Genomic DNA, 13,900 nt, shown 5'->3' on the forward strand with positions numbered 1-13,900 from the left:
AAACCCCAGATGAACACAGAATACACGGATGAAGAACAATAGCAGATTATTATCAATAATAGTTATTATTATTACTTTATTATATAAAGTAAAAAGAGCAAATCTGTATGTGGCACAATGCATGAACTCTAATTTCCCTTCTATATAAACCAGGTAGATCATAACAAAAGAGAAGAGGATAAATTGAGGATAAAAAATCTACTTTGTTGTGGTCTATAATCTAGGTAAAGCAGTATAATGAAGAACAAACATTAACTTCAAAACAAGGATTATTACACAGCTCCATGATGCAAATAATAAAAAAGTAGGTTACCACTTGCAAAAGGGTGTTCTTGATGACATGAAATATTTGACCATGGTCAAACAACAGACAGCCATCTGATCAGTCAGCTGACTGGTAGTGTAACACTGGGTATGTTCCAGCCTACATGAAGCATTTGTAAGTTTCACTGATTCCGATGTGAGAGATTTAGCCATATACCAATCAATCAATCACTCAATCAATCAATCTTTATTATGGCCATAGACCAGCATAAAGTATAAGGGGTGATTACATATTACAAGTAGATATTAAAAGCCTAGGGGTGCACAATACAAGCATATAATGAAAGACTATGATAAAAGACTATAAGAATCAGAAGTAGAATTAAAATTTAAAATTAAACTATGGCTGTCTAAGACAGAGGAAGAATGGAAACTAAATGACCTTTAATGACTAAGATCTAAGAATTGCAGTTAACGCTAGTTAATAATAGTAAAAATGGGTAAAAATATTTGTAAAGGCATCATAAAAACATCATTAAAAAGGCATAAAAGAGAGAAGCAAGAATGCATTAAAAGTTATATAAAAATGAGGCATATAAAATCATGCAAAATTGCAGTTAACAGCAATTAATAATGGTAAAAAGATGGGTACAAATAGTTATAAAAGGCATCATAACAATAATTAAAAAGACATAAATGAGAGAAGCAAGAATGGGTTAAAAAGTTATATGCAAAACGTGGAGACATATACAAGAGCAACTATAGACATAGTAAGAGTTTTATCAATTTAGGCCAAGGTAAAAAAATGAGAGGCTGTGGGACTATAGAATGGTAGGAGTGCTGGGCTGCCATGAAGCACTCTGAGGCAGCAGGCAGAGGTGTGCTCTAGTTAGTCCATAAAGTTGTGCACTGGGCATGAACAGGAGGTCATCATCTGCTGGATTTTAATTGCTGCTGTGCAGAACCTGGCAACACTTTAAGTGGTGGCGGGGTTGCTATCAGAAAGCAGTAAAGAGGTAAAATTGGTCCATATGATCAGGATAGTTATGTAATAATGGTAGAATGAAGGTGGCATGAATGTCCCTGTAATACAAACACTGAAAGAGGACATGCCCTGTTGTTTTTACTTGCCCTGAGTTGCAGGGGCATTGGTGTTCCGAGAGTGGAATCTTCCTATATTGTCCCTCAAGCATAGCTGAGGGAAGAACATGGCAACGCGCCAGCATGAATGCCCTCCTGTGCTATGGGATTTCCAGTTGCATTCGGTATGCCACAGGAGAGGTAATATACTTAAGTCCTTCTGTGATGTGGCCTTCATGTTCGGGGCCTTGCCTGTATCAGATTGTCGTTCTGTGTCTGTAATATATTGTTTGTTAAGTGCCTTCGCCGGATTGTAGCCCATGTTAACTAAAAGAGGTGGGGATAGGCCCAGGGACAATATTTTAGTCATAAGTGACTGTTTCCAGCTGGATTGGAAGTCATCGTTCAGCATTAGGGGGGCAAGGCCTAAGGGTCAGAGAGTAAGTCTAAACCAATAGTTGTATGGTAATCCAGACCCTTGCCTCCACTTTCATCAAGCCTGTCTCCAGTCACAAGGCGGCATTAGAGACACATCTTGAAACTTGAAGGGTTGCTCTTAGGCACTTTTATTGCACATGCTCCAATGGGGCAAAGTTGGGGAAGGGGCCCAGCTGGGCACCGTAGAGTAGCTGTGCTAGCGGCTTGGCTTCATACAATTTAAGCGCTGCGGGTATATAATTGCCATCTCTTGTCCGGAGAAACTTAAGGATAGTGGAGGTACTCCTCTGTGCAGCTAATGCTGCATAGTCCCCATGTATCTTCCTAGTGCCAGTGGAGTGCAGGACTATCTCCAGGTATTTAAAACAAGGAAGTTGTTCAATCTTGTGCCCTTCTATAGATCAACTGCAGATCTTGGGTCTTTTACCAAAGGCCATAATTTTGGTTTTATGATAATTAAGTTCCAGCAATGTGCCAGTATTGCTTCTTGCCAATACTGTGCTAAGGCCCTGAACGCACGTTTAAGGCCAATGGGAGTCCTTGAGAGTACTGCTGCATCATCTGCATAGATTGACTCCTGGAAGTTTAGGGGGGTGGAAATCTAGGTGTTAACACCCACCATGGTGTTAAAGTAAGAGTTAAATAATAGTGGGGCCAGTATGCAGCTTTGCTTTACAAGACTGCATACTTTTTTCATGTATTGATGACACTTGTGAGATGTCCATGGGGGTTGTACCTTACCTTGAGTGGTGTGGCGGTGTGAAGCATATGTATTAAGTATAAGAGTTATCAGTCAATTGAGGAGACCTCTAGCTTCTCCCATAATTTAACTCGTGAGATAGAGTCAAAAGCCACTTTAAAGTCAATGAAGGCTACATAAAGGGAGGCTGTGTTGCAGGAAGAGTATTTTTCAATTAGGTGCTGAAGTACTAGGCACTGATCGATTGTAGATCAGCCTTCCCTGAAGCCAGCCTGTTCCCACACCAGCAGATTTTCCTGCTCCAGCCAGTCCCATAATTCCCAGTGCTGATGTCTTGCATAGAGCTTGCTAATTGTGTTGAGCAGGCTAATGGGTCTGTAATTGGCTGGATCATTCTTTCTGCCTTTTTAAAAAATGGGAACGATAATTGCTGTCCCCTAGTCCTTGGGGTTATGGCCATGTGTATCAATGAATGTAAATAGTAAGGCCAGAAAGGGGGCACACCAATCCAGATTATTTTTAATGGCCTTAGGTGAATTCAGGTCCTCCCCCGGGGCCTTCCCAGTTCTCAGTTGTTGTTGTTGTTGTTATTATTATTAGTAGTATACATTTATATCCCGCTCTTCCTCCAAGGAGCCCAGAGCGGTGTACTACATACTTAAGTTTCTCCTCACAACAACCCTGTGAAGTAGGTTAGGCTGAGAGAGAAGTGACTGACCCAAAATCACCCAGCTAGTATCATGGCTGAATGGGGATTTGAACTCGGGTCTCCCCGGTCCTAGTCCAGTACTCTAACCACTGCACCACACTGGCTTAGTTAAGGGACAAGGCTCTTGATCTCAGTTGTTGTCACTGGTGTCCACGCAGTTGTGCCCTCTATAGCTTGCCCAGGGTGTCTGCCTTCTACAGAAAAATCCTCGTAGAGTTCATAGAAGTGTTTTCCCCAAATCCCTGGGGGGATATGGCAACCGATATGGGTCATGCCGTTGCTATGGCTGCATGTGGTGATGAGCTGAATGCAGTTGAATCATTGGTTCGGACTGCCTGGATGAGTTGTGTCCAGTTGTCTTTCACGGCTTATTTTTTCTTACATGTCACCAGCTGCTTCTACCTCCTCTTCTGCTGAAGGAGGTCCTTTGCTGCCATTGGTCCACTGCTGGCTTTATAGACCTGGTAGGAGGTGGTGAGAGTTTTTTTTTTAAAGCGTTAACACATTCTTTATCAAACCAAGGTTTGGCGTGGTGATGGCGCTGTCACAGGTGTGCATTAATTTTGCATTTTAGGTGCTGTCGAAGCACACAGACTAGAATGCTGTAAATCTCCAGAGCTATCCAAGGGGGTTCAGCTGTTATCAGGACCAGCTGGAGATGCTGAATGTGCTCCAAGGCAAGCAGCCCAGTTATCACTTGATTAAGTTGGGGAGTCCATTTGGCACGGCAAAGGACTCTCCCTGCCGAGGATACTGGGGGTTGATAGCGGTCCTCAGTGTGGGTTGAGTGGGTGAAATACTTTAATTGAAGGAAGACTGGAAGGTGATCACTGTCAAATTTAGGAACAACCTCTAGGCTTTCAACAAAAGGAAGTGGATCCCTGGAGATGATTATGCAATTGATATAGTACTCATTCTTGAGCCTGAGAGATAGGTAAATTCTCCTGGCTGATCGCCATTGACAGTGCCATTTAGGATGAAAATGTTAAGTTTAGTAGCTGTTTGTGCCAAGCAGAGTCCCGCAAAGTTTGACCTCTGGTCCTTTGAAATTCGATTGAGAAGGAGTCCATCAGTCTTGAGGTTGGGAGGGAGGCACTGATGTTTTGTGTACAGAGTGTGATCATCAGGGCCCAACCTAGCATTGAAGTCCCCATCAAAGGCCATCAGCACATCGGGGTGAGACAGGTTGAAATCGGCAGCGTAGGTTTCCAATTCACTCCAGATGGTTCAAAGCTGGGGTTTGAAGGGAGATATTAATTACGAGCAAGGAGCAGAAACAGAATTGGATTAACATTGCCATAGCATAGTGCTTGAATGGTGGGAGAGATCTTGCTGTTGCATGTAGAGTGGTTGAAACCAGTACCCCCAAACTGCCTTTGGATCTTCCATGGCCCATCCCTGGCTCAGCCCTAACTGAGAATGAGAGAAATCTGTTAAGTAATATTTCCTCCGTCATCCATGATTCCTGTATCAGGATGATGTCATGGTGATTCAGATAATCAGTGAATCAGGCATTTCTTGCAGATGCGGCCCATCCAGCTACATTCCAGGAGAGGAGGGCCATATTATGCTGATCTTCCGGATATCATTGGGTTGGACTGTGAACTGGTGTCGGAGCAGAGAGACTCCATGGGGGTGTATCTTCCAGTATCTGCCCCTCTGACGCCGGGGACACCGGTGTTGCCCTTAGTTGGTTCCGCACTTCCGTCCAGCGGCCAACTGCTCTGGATCCAGTCCAGGAAGGTCAGTAGGAGAGTGCTGAGTGCTCTCAGTCTCTGGTAGACTATCTTGGGTGCTCGGCTCAACACTTGTCGGGGAAGTTCATGGACCCATATCTTGTGTGTTGATGTCCTCTGGGACTACAGAAAGAGCCTGGATCCCCACAGCAGGGAGATCAGCGGGAGGGACTTGGATGCACACTGTCCCAGGAGGGCTGTCTTGGTTGTTCAACTTGCCAATGTTCTCATGTTGAGCATCACTGATCATGGGTATCTCAGTGCCCATCTCTTGCAGAACAGATGGTGAATCCACTGAATTAGCGGATTGGTAGTATAGGGATGCTGTAGGTTGGGGGGATGCTGGGGGGCTCTGCCCTTCACTCTCATTGGTTGCCAAGATGTTTGTGTGAGACGGGACTTCAATCGTAGAGGCCGTCTCTATAGATGTGAGAGGAGGCACTGCAGGAAGGGCCTGGGGAGTCGGTGACGCAGGCAGCCAGTCTGGGGCAAGGAGAGCAGTAACACTATCAAAGTGTGGGTCTGAGGCAAGAAGCACTCCTGGGTAAATGTCCGCCATGTTTGGAACCTTTGTTCTGATTGTCCTAAGGCAACCGGTGGAGGCAGAGGAAAGCCTGGGGGATCGGACACAGTCACTTTCACATTCACTTTTTAATTCAGATTCCGTTCTGGATTCAGTTTCAAAACCTGAGCAATATTTGTTAAGGACCCGTTCAGGAGGAGAAGACATCTCCAGCAGGGTGTTCCGGCTGTGGCTATTTGGGCCATGGCCAATATAATGGAATTGTGGGGCTGCAGCGTCTTGCTATAGTGTGTAATGGTTGAACTTCCATTGCCTGTTCCAGCTCACTTTCAGAATCTGAGTCTAGACACACATCCCCTTGTATCTTTGGCTGTGGGCTTAGTCTCTGCATAAATGCAGTGAGTTTATTTTTTAAGTGTAGTAAATCATCTTGGATGTGGCGCAGGGAATTAACCATCTCTGCAGAAGGAGCTGGTTGGGGCTTATCTTGGCAGAAAAGATTGTTATGGCTAGATAGTTATGGCCTTAGTTTATCCTTCAGTGGCTAAGCTCATGAAGAGTTGATACGACTGGGGAGGGATAATTTATTGGTAGTGTAGCTGACAGGTTTATTGTTGTTGGTAATTAGCAAGCCCATGGTTAATGATCTAGTGCCAAAGACCCTAAAGACACGATGAAAACTTGTTACATTGCTTTAGACATTGGGATGAGTGTAGAAGTTGTGAAAGCACATAGGCTGATTTAATGGTTAAAAATAGTCTTTTATGATCTGATTGAGTTGGCAAAAAGTGAATGTTCTCCAGCCCTATGGATCCAATTTGTTGCTTTAAGAGTTCCAAGAGGGAGGTGAGAATATATTTTTTCCTTGCCCATAAATGAGAGTCCTTCCGAGGAAATTGAATAAGAATTTGGTGTGTCTGCAAAATTCTTTGCAGCTTCATATCCCTGTTATTTCCAAATACTTCGGGATGCATCCTGTGTAGTGAGTCAAACGCAGAGGGAGGACCTGACCAGGAATGGTTGATGTCAGCTGAGCTTTTAACCCCTTATTGGTTCATAGTAGTGAAATGGGCAAAAGCCTGTGTTAAATGCTCTAATTTCCCTCCAATTTTGTTTAGTCTTCCAAGTATAATAATCAAAGACTTGGCAGAGATTAAACAGGCATCACAGCTGCTGGGTGACAAGGTCAGGCAGGGAGTAAGGTGCATGGTCAATAGCTATAACCACCCCCCCAGCCCCTATTTTACGGAGTTTCCCTGCTCGGAGCTCTGATGAGACAGTTTCAAGGTAGTTTGTTTTGTATCTGCCTTCTGAGGTGCAGGCTTGTGTGAAGCACCCCCCTTGGTTGTGGGGGAGGGAGCTTCCATGGCCTGGGCTGTGAATCTGTTCTTAGTACTCACAGTAAATATATCTCCTGTCACTGTCTCTGTGTGGGGTGGGGTGGGGGAGGAAGTTTTTGATCCGCACCTGTTTCTTCTTCCCTGCTCTTCCCCCACCCCCGTCCTCAGGACTTTTCCGTGATCATTCCCCTCCCCCCTGGGTGGGGGGTCAATCTCTTGGAAGGCATGCCCAGGAAGGAGGAACATCCAGATAGAAGCAGGAGCTTGGGAGTTGAGCTGTTAGCCAGTCGCCATCTTGTTCCCTCCCCCCGCCATATACCTAATTCTCCCATTTCAATCAATGCACTTAGAAATGGACTGAAGTGTACCTAACTGTGTTGGACTGTGGCTACTATGGTTTCTTTTTTTAAAGAACAAGGACAATAAGCACCCTCTACTATCTGGATAGTCACTGACACAAATTTGTGGCCTCTTTTCTAAAAGAGGCTAAGACATTTAAATGCAATGTGATTTCAAACATTTGTGAGTATGTACAGCTCAGGATTACTTCATGGCACTTTTTTCAAAACGGGTATTAATTTCCTCCTCTGGGGGGAAAAAGTGTGCTCTGTATTATAAATAACAGTTCATGTCTTTATTTTCCCTCCACCTTGGGCATATGCTTCAGGAATCTGGAAAACACACAAGATTTCTAAATGTGCATCTAATGCAAAAAGGACACTTGGGCCACTAGTCATATAATACGCACTCAGTTTATTATATATCTATCCTGACTTTGCTGAGAGCAGCATTCCAGTATCATAAGCATTCAGTGAAAGAGGTTAGGCTAAGCAGCAGGGATTTACTCCACATCCCAGAGGGCTTTATAGTTCAGCGGGGATATGTGTAGAGACCCTTCAAAGCTTGAGAAAGCAATTTGTAGGACAGCCCCAATACTTTAAAAAGGTGTTTTTAAAAATTTGTTTTGAACCCTCCTCCACCATTTTTTTAAAAATAGGGCCAAATCAAAATTACTTGCCTTGTTTTGTATTCTCATTTTTGAGGGGGCCAAAAAGCACCTCCTAGCTTTGCTGACTTTTGGCATTTATTGCAAATACATTTGCATCATTTCAGCACCTTCTTCTTCATCTTCACTGTGCTCAGCCTCACTTGCCCTCATTGCCTGTTTATTCTATTGACTGTGGTGATGACTATGGTTTTGTTTTCCCCATAAGAGTCACCACAGCCAATAGGATTAAGTGGTAATATGGGGTCAAACGAGGCAGAGAAAATGGTGCAGAGAAGCAGCAGTCAGGGGAACAGCAGGGCACTGAACACCACCAAAACAGTGTGAATGTTTGGCTGTTTTTTTGTTTTTTAATCAGTATTCTGTTCAGCTGTACCATATATTCTACTTTTGAAGTGAATGTGAGAATTAGAGGATGTTCTGTGCAATCACTCTCCTTTTTCTACTACTTTAATTACTAAAACATCATGAACTTGGGAGTTCACAATAATTAATGATGTGCTAGTTATGAATTAATGGTATTCATTTAGCCCTCTGTCCAGTCCAAACAATTCCCACTTTTTCCATCACAAAAGCATACCAAGGCACCATTTCTGTCTCAGCTGACCTAGCCCCACCCTCTCCACATCTGAAGGTGCCAATCACAACCCAACATCTCTGCTGCCGTCTCACTCTGGTATCATTATCTGAGACAAAAATGATTTCATCCTTATTTAATGAACTGTAATCACATAGGGATCAACTTGAAACAGTAGTAGGATAATATGAAGAAAACCTGATAGGTTGCCTAAAGGTGTACATGTATTGGCAACACAAAAGAATTCTGAGTTTTGATTAAATAAGCATAAAAGACTACAAAAGGTCTTGCTAATTTAATCTAAATTTGCACTGAGTGCAATACTCTGTTTCCTAGAGGGGCCAGACAGATGTCCTGTTAGCAAGCCACCCAGGTCATGATGAAGGCAACCATTCCCTGCTTGTCCTAATATACAGTTATAAGGGGTGAACTTCTGCTGAACATGAACTTTCAACATAGTTATCATGGCCAATAGCTATACAAGTCCATCCTCCATTAAACTGTCAACGCTTTTGAAAGCCATGTAAGCTAAGTGCTTTTATCATATCTTTGGTAGTGAGTTCCATAAGTGAATTATACATTGCTTGAAGAAATATTTTGTTGATGGTCCTGAACTTACTGCAAATCCATTGCTTTGGATGAACTTGAGTTCTAGTATTGTCTTAACAAAAAGGAATATTTTCTCTCTATTCCTTATCTCATTAATTATGATTTCATAAACCTCTAAAATATCCCTTTTTAATTTAGAAACAAAGATGATTAATACCTGTATTTACACTAAAAGAAGATGACCCAAAATTTAAGACAAACCCCTTAAAAAGCAGAGGTTAAATACAAATTATACCTCCATTTACTCAAAAAGAACAGAACTCCGAATTAAAGATGCCCTTCCGCTCTCTAATATCAAAAAGTCTTGGATTCAGGTAAATACTAGGGATGTGCACAAAATGCTTTGTGTATATCCCAAGGAGCAAAGAGCTCTTTAAAAGTAGGCAGGCAGGACCTACCTGCTTCTTTGGTGATCCACTGCTGCTGCCCTGCACCACCCCATCACAGCGCTGTCGTTCTTTACATCTAACTTGAAAGTGGCAGTGCTGCTGTCCCCTTTAAACTTCCATGACACACCATTGGGAATCTGCTCCCAGCAGCCCTTGTGTGAGGGCTTCTGGGAGTAGCATCCTATCAGTGCAGCACGGCAGTTTAAAGGGGACTGCAAGAGTGGCTGCTGCTTTCAAGTTATTCAAAGAATGACAGTGCCATGATGGTACCTTTTAAAAGGTAACCCTTACCACATGCCCAAACATTTTGGCTGCAGAAGGCCAAATTGTTTTGGCGCCTCTCCAAAGAGGTGCCGAAACAATTCAGACACATCCCTAGTAAATATAGTATTAACCCCAATACTAACTTTTCCTTGTGAGAATGCCTCAGTTCTTATATTATTTTGTCCCTTTTAATACAATCTATGGTATCCTTTCCAAGATGGGTCAACACTTATTCTACACAGCAATATGTGCACACAGATTTACATAACTGTATTTATGATACTATTTTATTTTCTATCCCTTTCCTAATAACAGGAAATTTGCCTTTTAAAAAAAACCCTGAAAATGAAAAACCACTACTGCAGCACACTCAGCTGATGTTTTCATGGAGTTTTCCACTATGACCCAAGATCTCTTTTCTGGGTAACAAGTGCCAATGTAGATAACATGACTGTATATTCGAGGGTGTTGTTTCTTTTTAATTGTGTACATAATTTTGCACTTTTTTTTACGTTACATCTCACCTGCCATTCTGTCGCTCAGTCACCCAGCCTGGAGATATCTCTTTGGTCATTTAGGAGAAACTAGGATCTTGGTTATGTAAAACCAGGCTTACTAAAGTTTTAAGGATGTTGAGAAACTCTTGTGTTTCTTTCTTTCCTTCTAACTGTGCATATTTATGTAGGAAACCAGTCTTGGGTTATAGTCCAGCATCTTAAAAAAGCAGTCTCTCTTTTCTTTAAGTGCAAAAATAATATTTCAAGCTGCAGACAATCCTTTATAAAATGTCAAAATCCTTGTCTGTTTACAGCCACGACAACTATACACATTTCACTGAAGAATGGTACTTTATTGTGCATATTATAATAAAATTTGCTTAGTGCTGTTTTGTAGAAACTTGCCTATGTTGAAAAAAGCATTAGTTAATGCTTGCCGATGTTGAAATAAGCATTAGCCGGCAACTAAATGTGCTTGTTTAATCTGACATTTGAAAATGTAAGTAAACTAAAGGCTTTAGCTGATTTATTGGTGAGGTTGACAGTTAAAGCTACACTTGCGGACTTCTTGGGGTTAATTTGATTCCTTTGTGTTACTGTAACAGGAAATGAAAAACAAAATACTAAAGATGGCCTTAATTTTCAACAATGAGTGAAAATCAGGTCTGTTCCAAAGGCACAATGTTTTTGTGCCTTTGGAACAGACCTGGCACGAAAGAAAACTTCTTGTTTGGAAGGGCATTATGGAAGCAGCTGAGATTTCAGGAGCGCCATTGTGGGCCAGGCACACGGCAGTACAGACATTGTCCCTAGGCAGCACCCTGGGGACTGGGAAAGGATAGAAGGGCTCAGCACTCTAGGAGCTGCAGCGATATTGCTTCAGTGACATGGTCGCCCAGGTATCTCATGGGAGTTGAGGGTGGGTGGGGGAGCAGGGTAACTCCTGAGCTTGTCAGCACTTATTTCAGCCGAGTGATCATAGGGCTAAGGAATTCCCCTCCGGGCTCTCTTGAGGTTCCCAGAGACAGAGAGGAGTATGGAGGAAGAGGAGAAGGACAAAGACAAAGGGTGAAGAAAACTCCCTCCCCTCTGAGACCCTCAAGGGTGAGGACTGGAAGCCAAGCTCCTGCTGAGCTGGGCAAGAAAGAACAGGAGGAAGAAGCAAAACCTTATCCCCCTAGAGAGCATCAAGGCAGCCACTAGAGGGCACTGAAGCCTGGGAGATTCAGACTCCAAATCAAAGATTTATACTCAATCTATTATTTAACTGACTAATCACTGAAAGGCAGATTAACCTGTTGACAATCCTAATAATATGCTTGAAGGCCTGCTTACTAAGTCATCACATTCCTGCTTACTTCTTAAGGGGTGAAAATCCAGTATGATTACTTGCTGCATTGAGATAGCAAGCCCTTTCTCAAGACTAGTGAGAAAGGGCTACCCTGTCTGCGGGGAGGAAGCCCAGAAAAGCTTACCTCCCCGCAGATGATCCTCCAGGCTTCTTTGGGCAGGCGGATTGCCCACCCAGATGAGCACTGGCTACTGCTGGTGGCTCAGGGGGTCAGGGTGCCGGGATACATTGCCCTGCCCCACTCTCTGGAAATACCATAATGCACCGCATGAGTGTGTAGTGCATTATGGGGATCCCCCTTCCCCTCTCCGGGCTCTCTGCAATCTGGCAGCCATGGCTGCTTGACAATTAAGAAACCGGGGTTAGGGGAGCCCTTGTTCTCCTACCCCAATTTTAGAGGGAGGCTTCACCGGCAGGTTTGCTGCTGTGGTGCTGCCGGGATCAACCCAATCCCAGCGGCTCACACACACATGCAAACCCAGGCTGGGCTCCCTTAGCCTGGTTCTGCACACGTGTGTGAATAGTTTCAGCAGTTTGTAGGGTCAAGGATAAGGCCCCAACTGGTTCCTTGATGCCAGTTAAACAATTTGACCCAAACCCCTGAACAGCATGGATGTTCTGAACTAGGGCCTGCCATGGTTTCGGCTTGTAAGCATCTGCTACACCATGTCCTACCTACAGATAATCCTGCATTCCTGTATTCTATGGATAACTCAAAATAAGGAGATATCTATGTCAAGTGGGAGAAAGGTAGATAGGTTTACCCATTTGTAGTGTATCCCTTGCTAACTGGGCAAAGAACCATCTTTCAAAGTGGTAGTTCTCTCATGTTTAGTGAGGGAGAGCAACTGTCCCTGTTCATCCCAGCAGGGTGTCCCTAAGAGTGGTGATTGCTGATGTGCTTCTTTAGACTGGGAGCCCTTTTGTCTCAGAGAACCATCTTCTCATCCTTTTGCTATGTAAATCACTTTGAGAAACTGTTTTTGGTTGAAAAGTGGTATGCAAATATTCTGAATAATAAGACAAGAAGGAAAGGACAGGATGACCACATTTTAACGGAGGCAGCTCAATGTGTCCAGTGTGTGAGAAGCAGCTCTCCCTGTAGTTCAGACTATTCCCCCCACAGCAGCAAAAGTTGTAAGAATGCTGTAGTAGAGACCCCTAACCCGCTTCACCAACCTAGAAGAACAAGTTGTTGTGTTGATAGGTGCTTTGATAGGTGCTTTAATGGAGATACTTGCCTAAGGCGGAAAGAGGTAGAAACCTGATGACCAACTATGTGATTGATGGTAGCAGCTTCACACATCAGGTTATTTATTTACTTGCTCGAGTTGCCAGAAAACAAGCTCTCAGAGCGGCTCACAGTAATATAAAATCCATTATCCAGTGACAACTGCAATCGACAGGTGATAAATTCTAATAATTGAATTTGTCTTGAGAACCAATTCCAGGGGCTCTATTTCCTCTCACGGGGAAACAAAAAAATGCAAATTACCATGGTGGCAACAACTGTATCATCAGTAGGATTCCAACATCTGCCTAGGAGCCAAACCAGGTGTTCCATTAAACACCTGTTTTGTAAGTACACACTGGTGCTTTTAATGCTAGATACTCTTTGCAGTCATGGGTGCAGTCTGGACCAGGGCTGCAGTGCAGAGTGGGGGTAGGAGTAAGGGGATGGTCCCACTCCAAACGGCCTCCTTGCACAGCTGCTATTTGTGCTGGAAAGCAAGTTTCCATTTGTATTAATGAGAGCTTTCCTCCTGGGGCATATAGCAGCCGTGTGGGGTTCCAATTCACATTGGGCTCATGATGGAAGCAAAGAGTTACAGTCGCCCTCTTCCAACACCATGATGAAGCTCTCCTGCAGCTATTTAGCATTAAACCTGAAGTACACAACTGCAAATATAAGAGAGCTGGAGCAACTGCCTCTCAGAGGCTGGAGAGCAATTCTACGGCTCATTTGTATAAATGGTAGAAATACTTAAATGTTAGCAGTGAAGTATTATTACTAGAGTTCTCACCCTGATTTGTACATGAGAAGACATCAGACAACATACAGGAAAGCAACTGGGTTAAACTGGCATTCATTGCCCCTGTAATGAATCCACATCCTGTTTCTATTCTCCAAAAGCTGATAGTTGCATCAAAGTAAAATGAAAACATTTCACTCAATTTCTGAATAAACATGTTTTTAAAGTCTACTTTTTTTTTAACCACACATCTGCATCCCCAACATGTACAAAATAATAGGACCTAATGTTATTAGGCATCTCTAATTCAAATCTTACCTTTTTGTAGAGGCTTCTCAGATCTCTGTACTGCCACATGCTATTTAAGACCTGAGATGCTGCCTTCACTACTTTTGGTGAGTGCCTATTTAGGAACAAAAGATGAAGAGTGACACATATGAGTAA

At 43.2% G+C, this 13,900-nt stretch overlaps 1 protein-coding gene across 6 annotated transcripts in view; it reads right to left on the reverse strand.

Annotated features, from left to right (window-relative positions):
- Positions 1 to 13,900, reverse strand: part of CTNND2 (catenin delta 2) — a 924,887-nt gene that overhangs the window by 63,825 nt on the left and 847,162 nt on the right. For all 6 annotated transcript variants that reach the window (XM_053242882.1, XM_053242877.1, XM_053242879.1 and 3 more), the window contains one exon: positions 13,775 to 13,859. In XM_053242882.1, the coding sequence (XP_053098857.1) occupies positions 13,775 to 13,859 (85 nt within the window). The remainder of the gene's footprint in view (positions 1 to 13,774; positions 13,860 to 13,900) is intronic.

This window comes from Hemicordylus capensis, chromosome 4, assembly GCF_027244095.1.
Source record: "Hemicordylus capensis ecotype Gifberg chromosome 4, rHemCap1.1.pri, whole genome shotgun sequence".
Taxonomy (NCBI): domain Eukaryota; kingdom Metazoa; phylum Chordata; class Lepidosauria; order Squamata; family Cordylidae; genus Hemicordylus; species Hemicordylus capensis.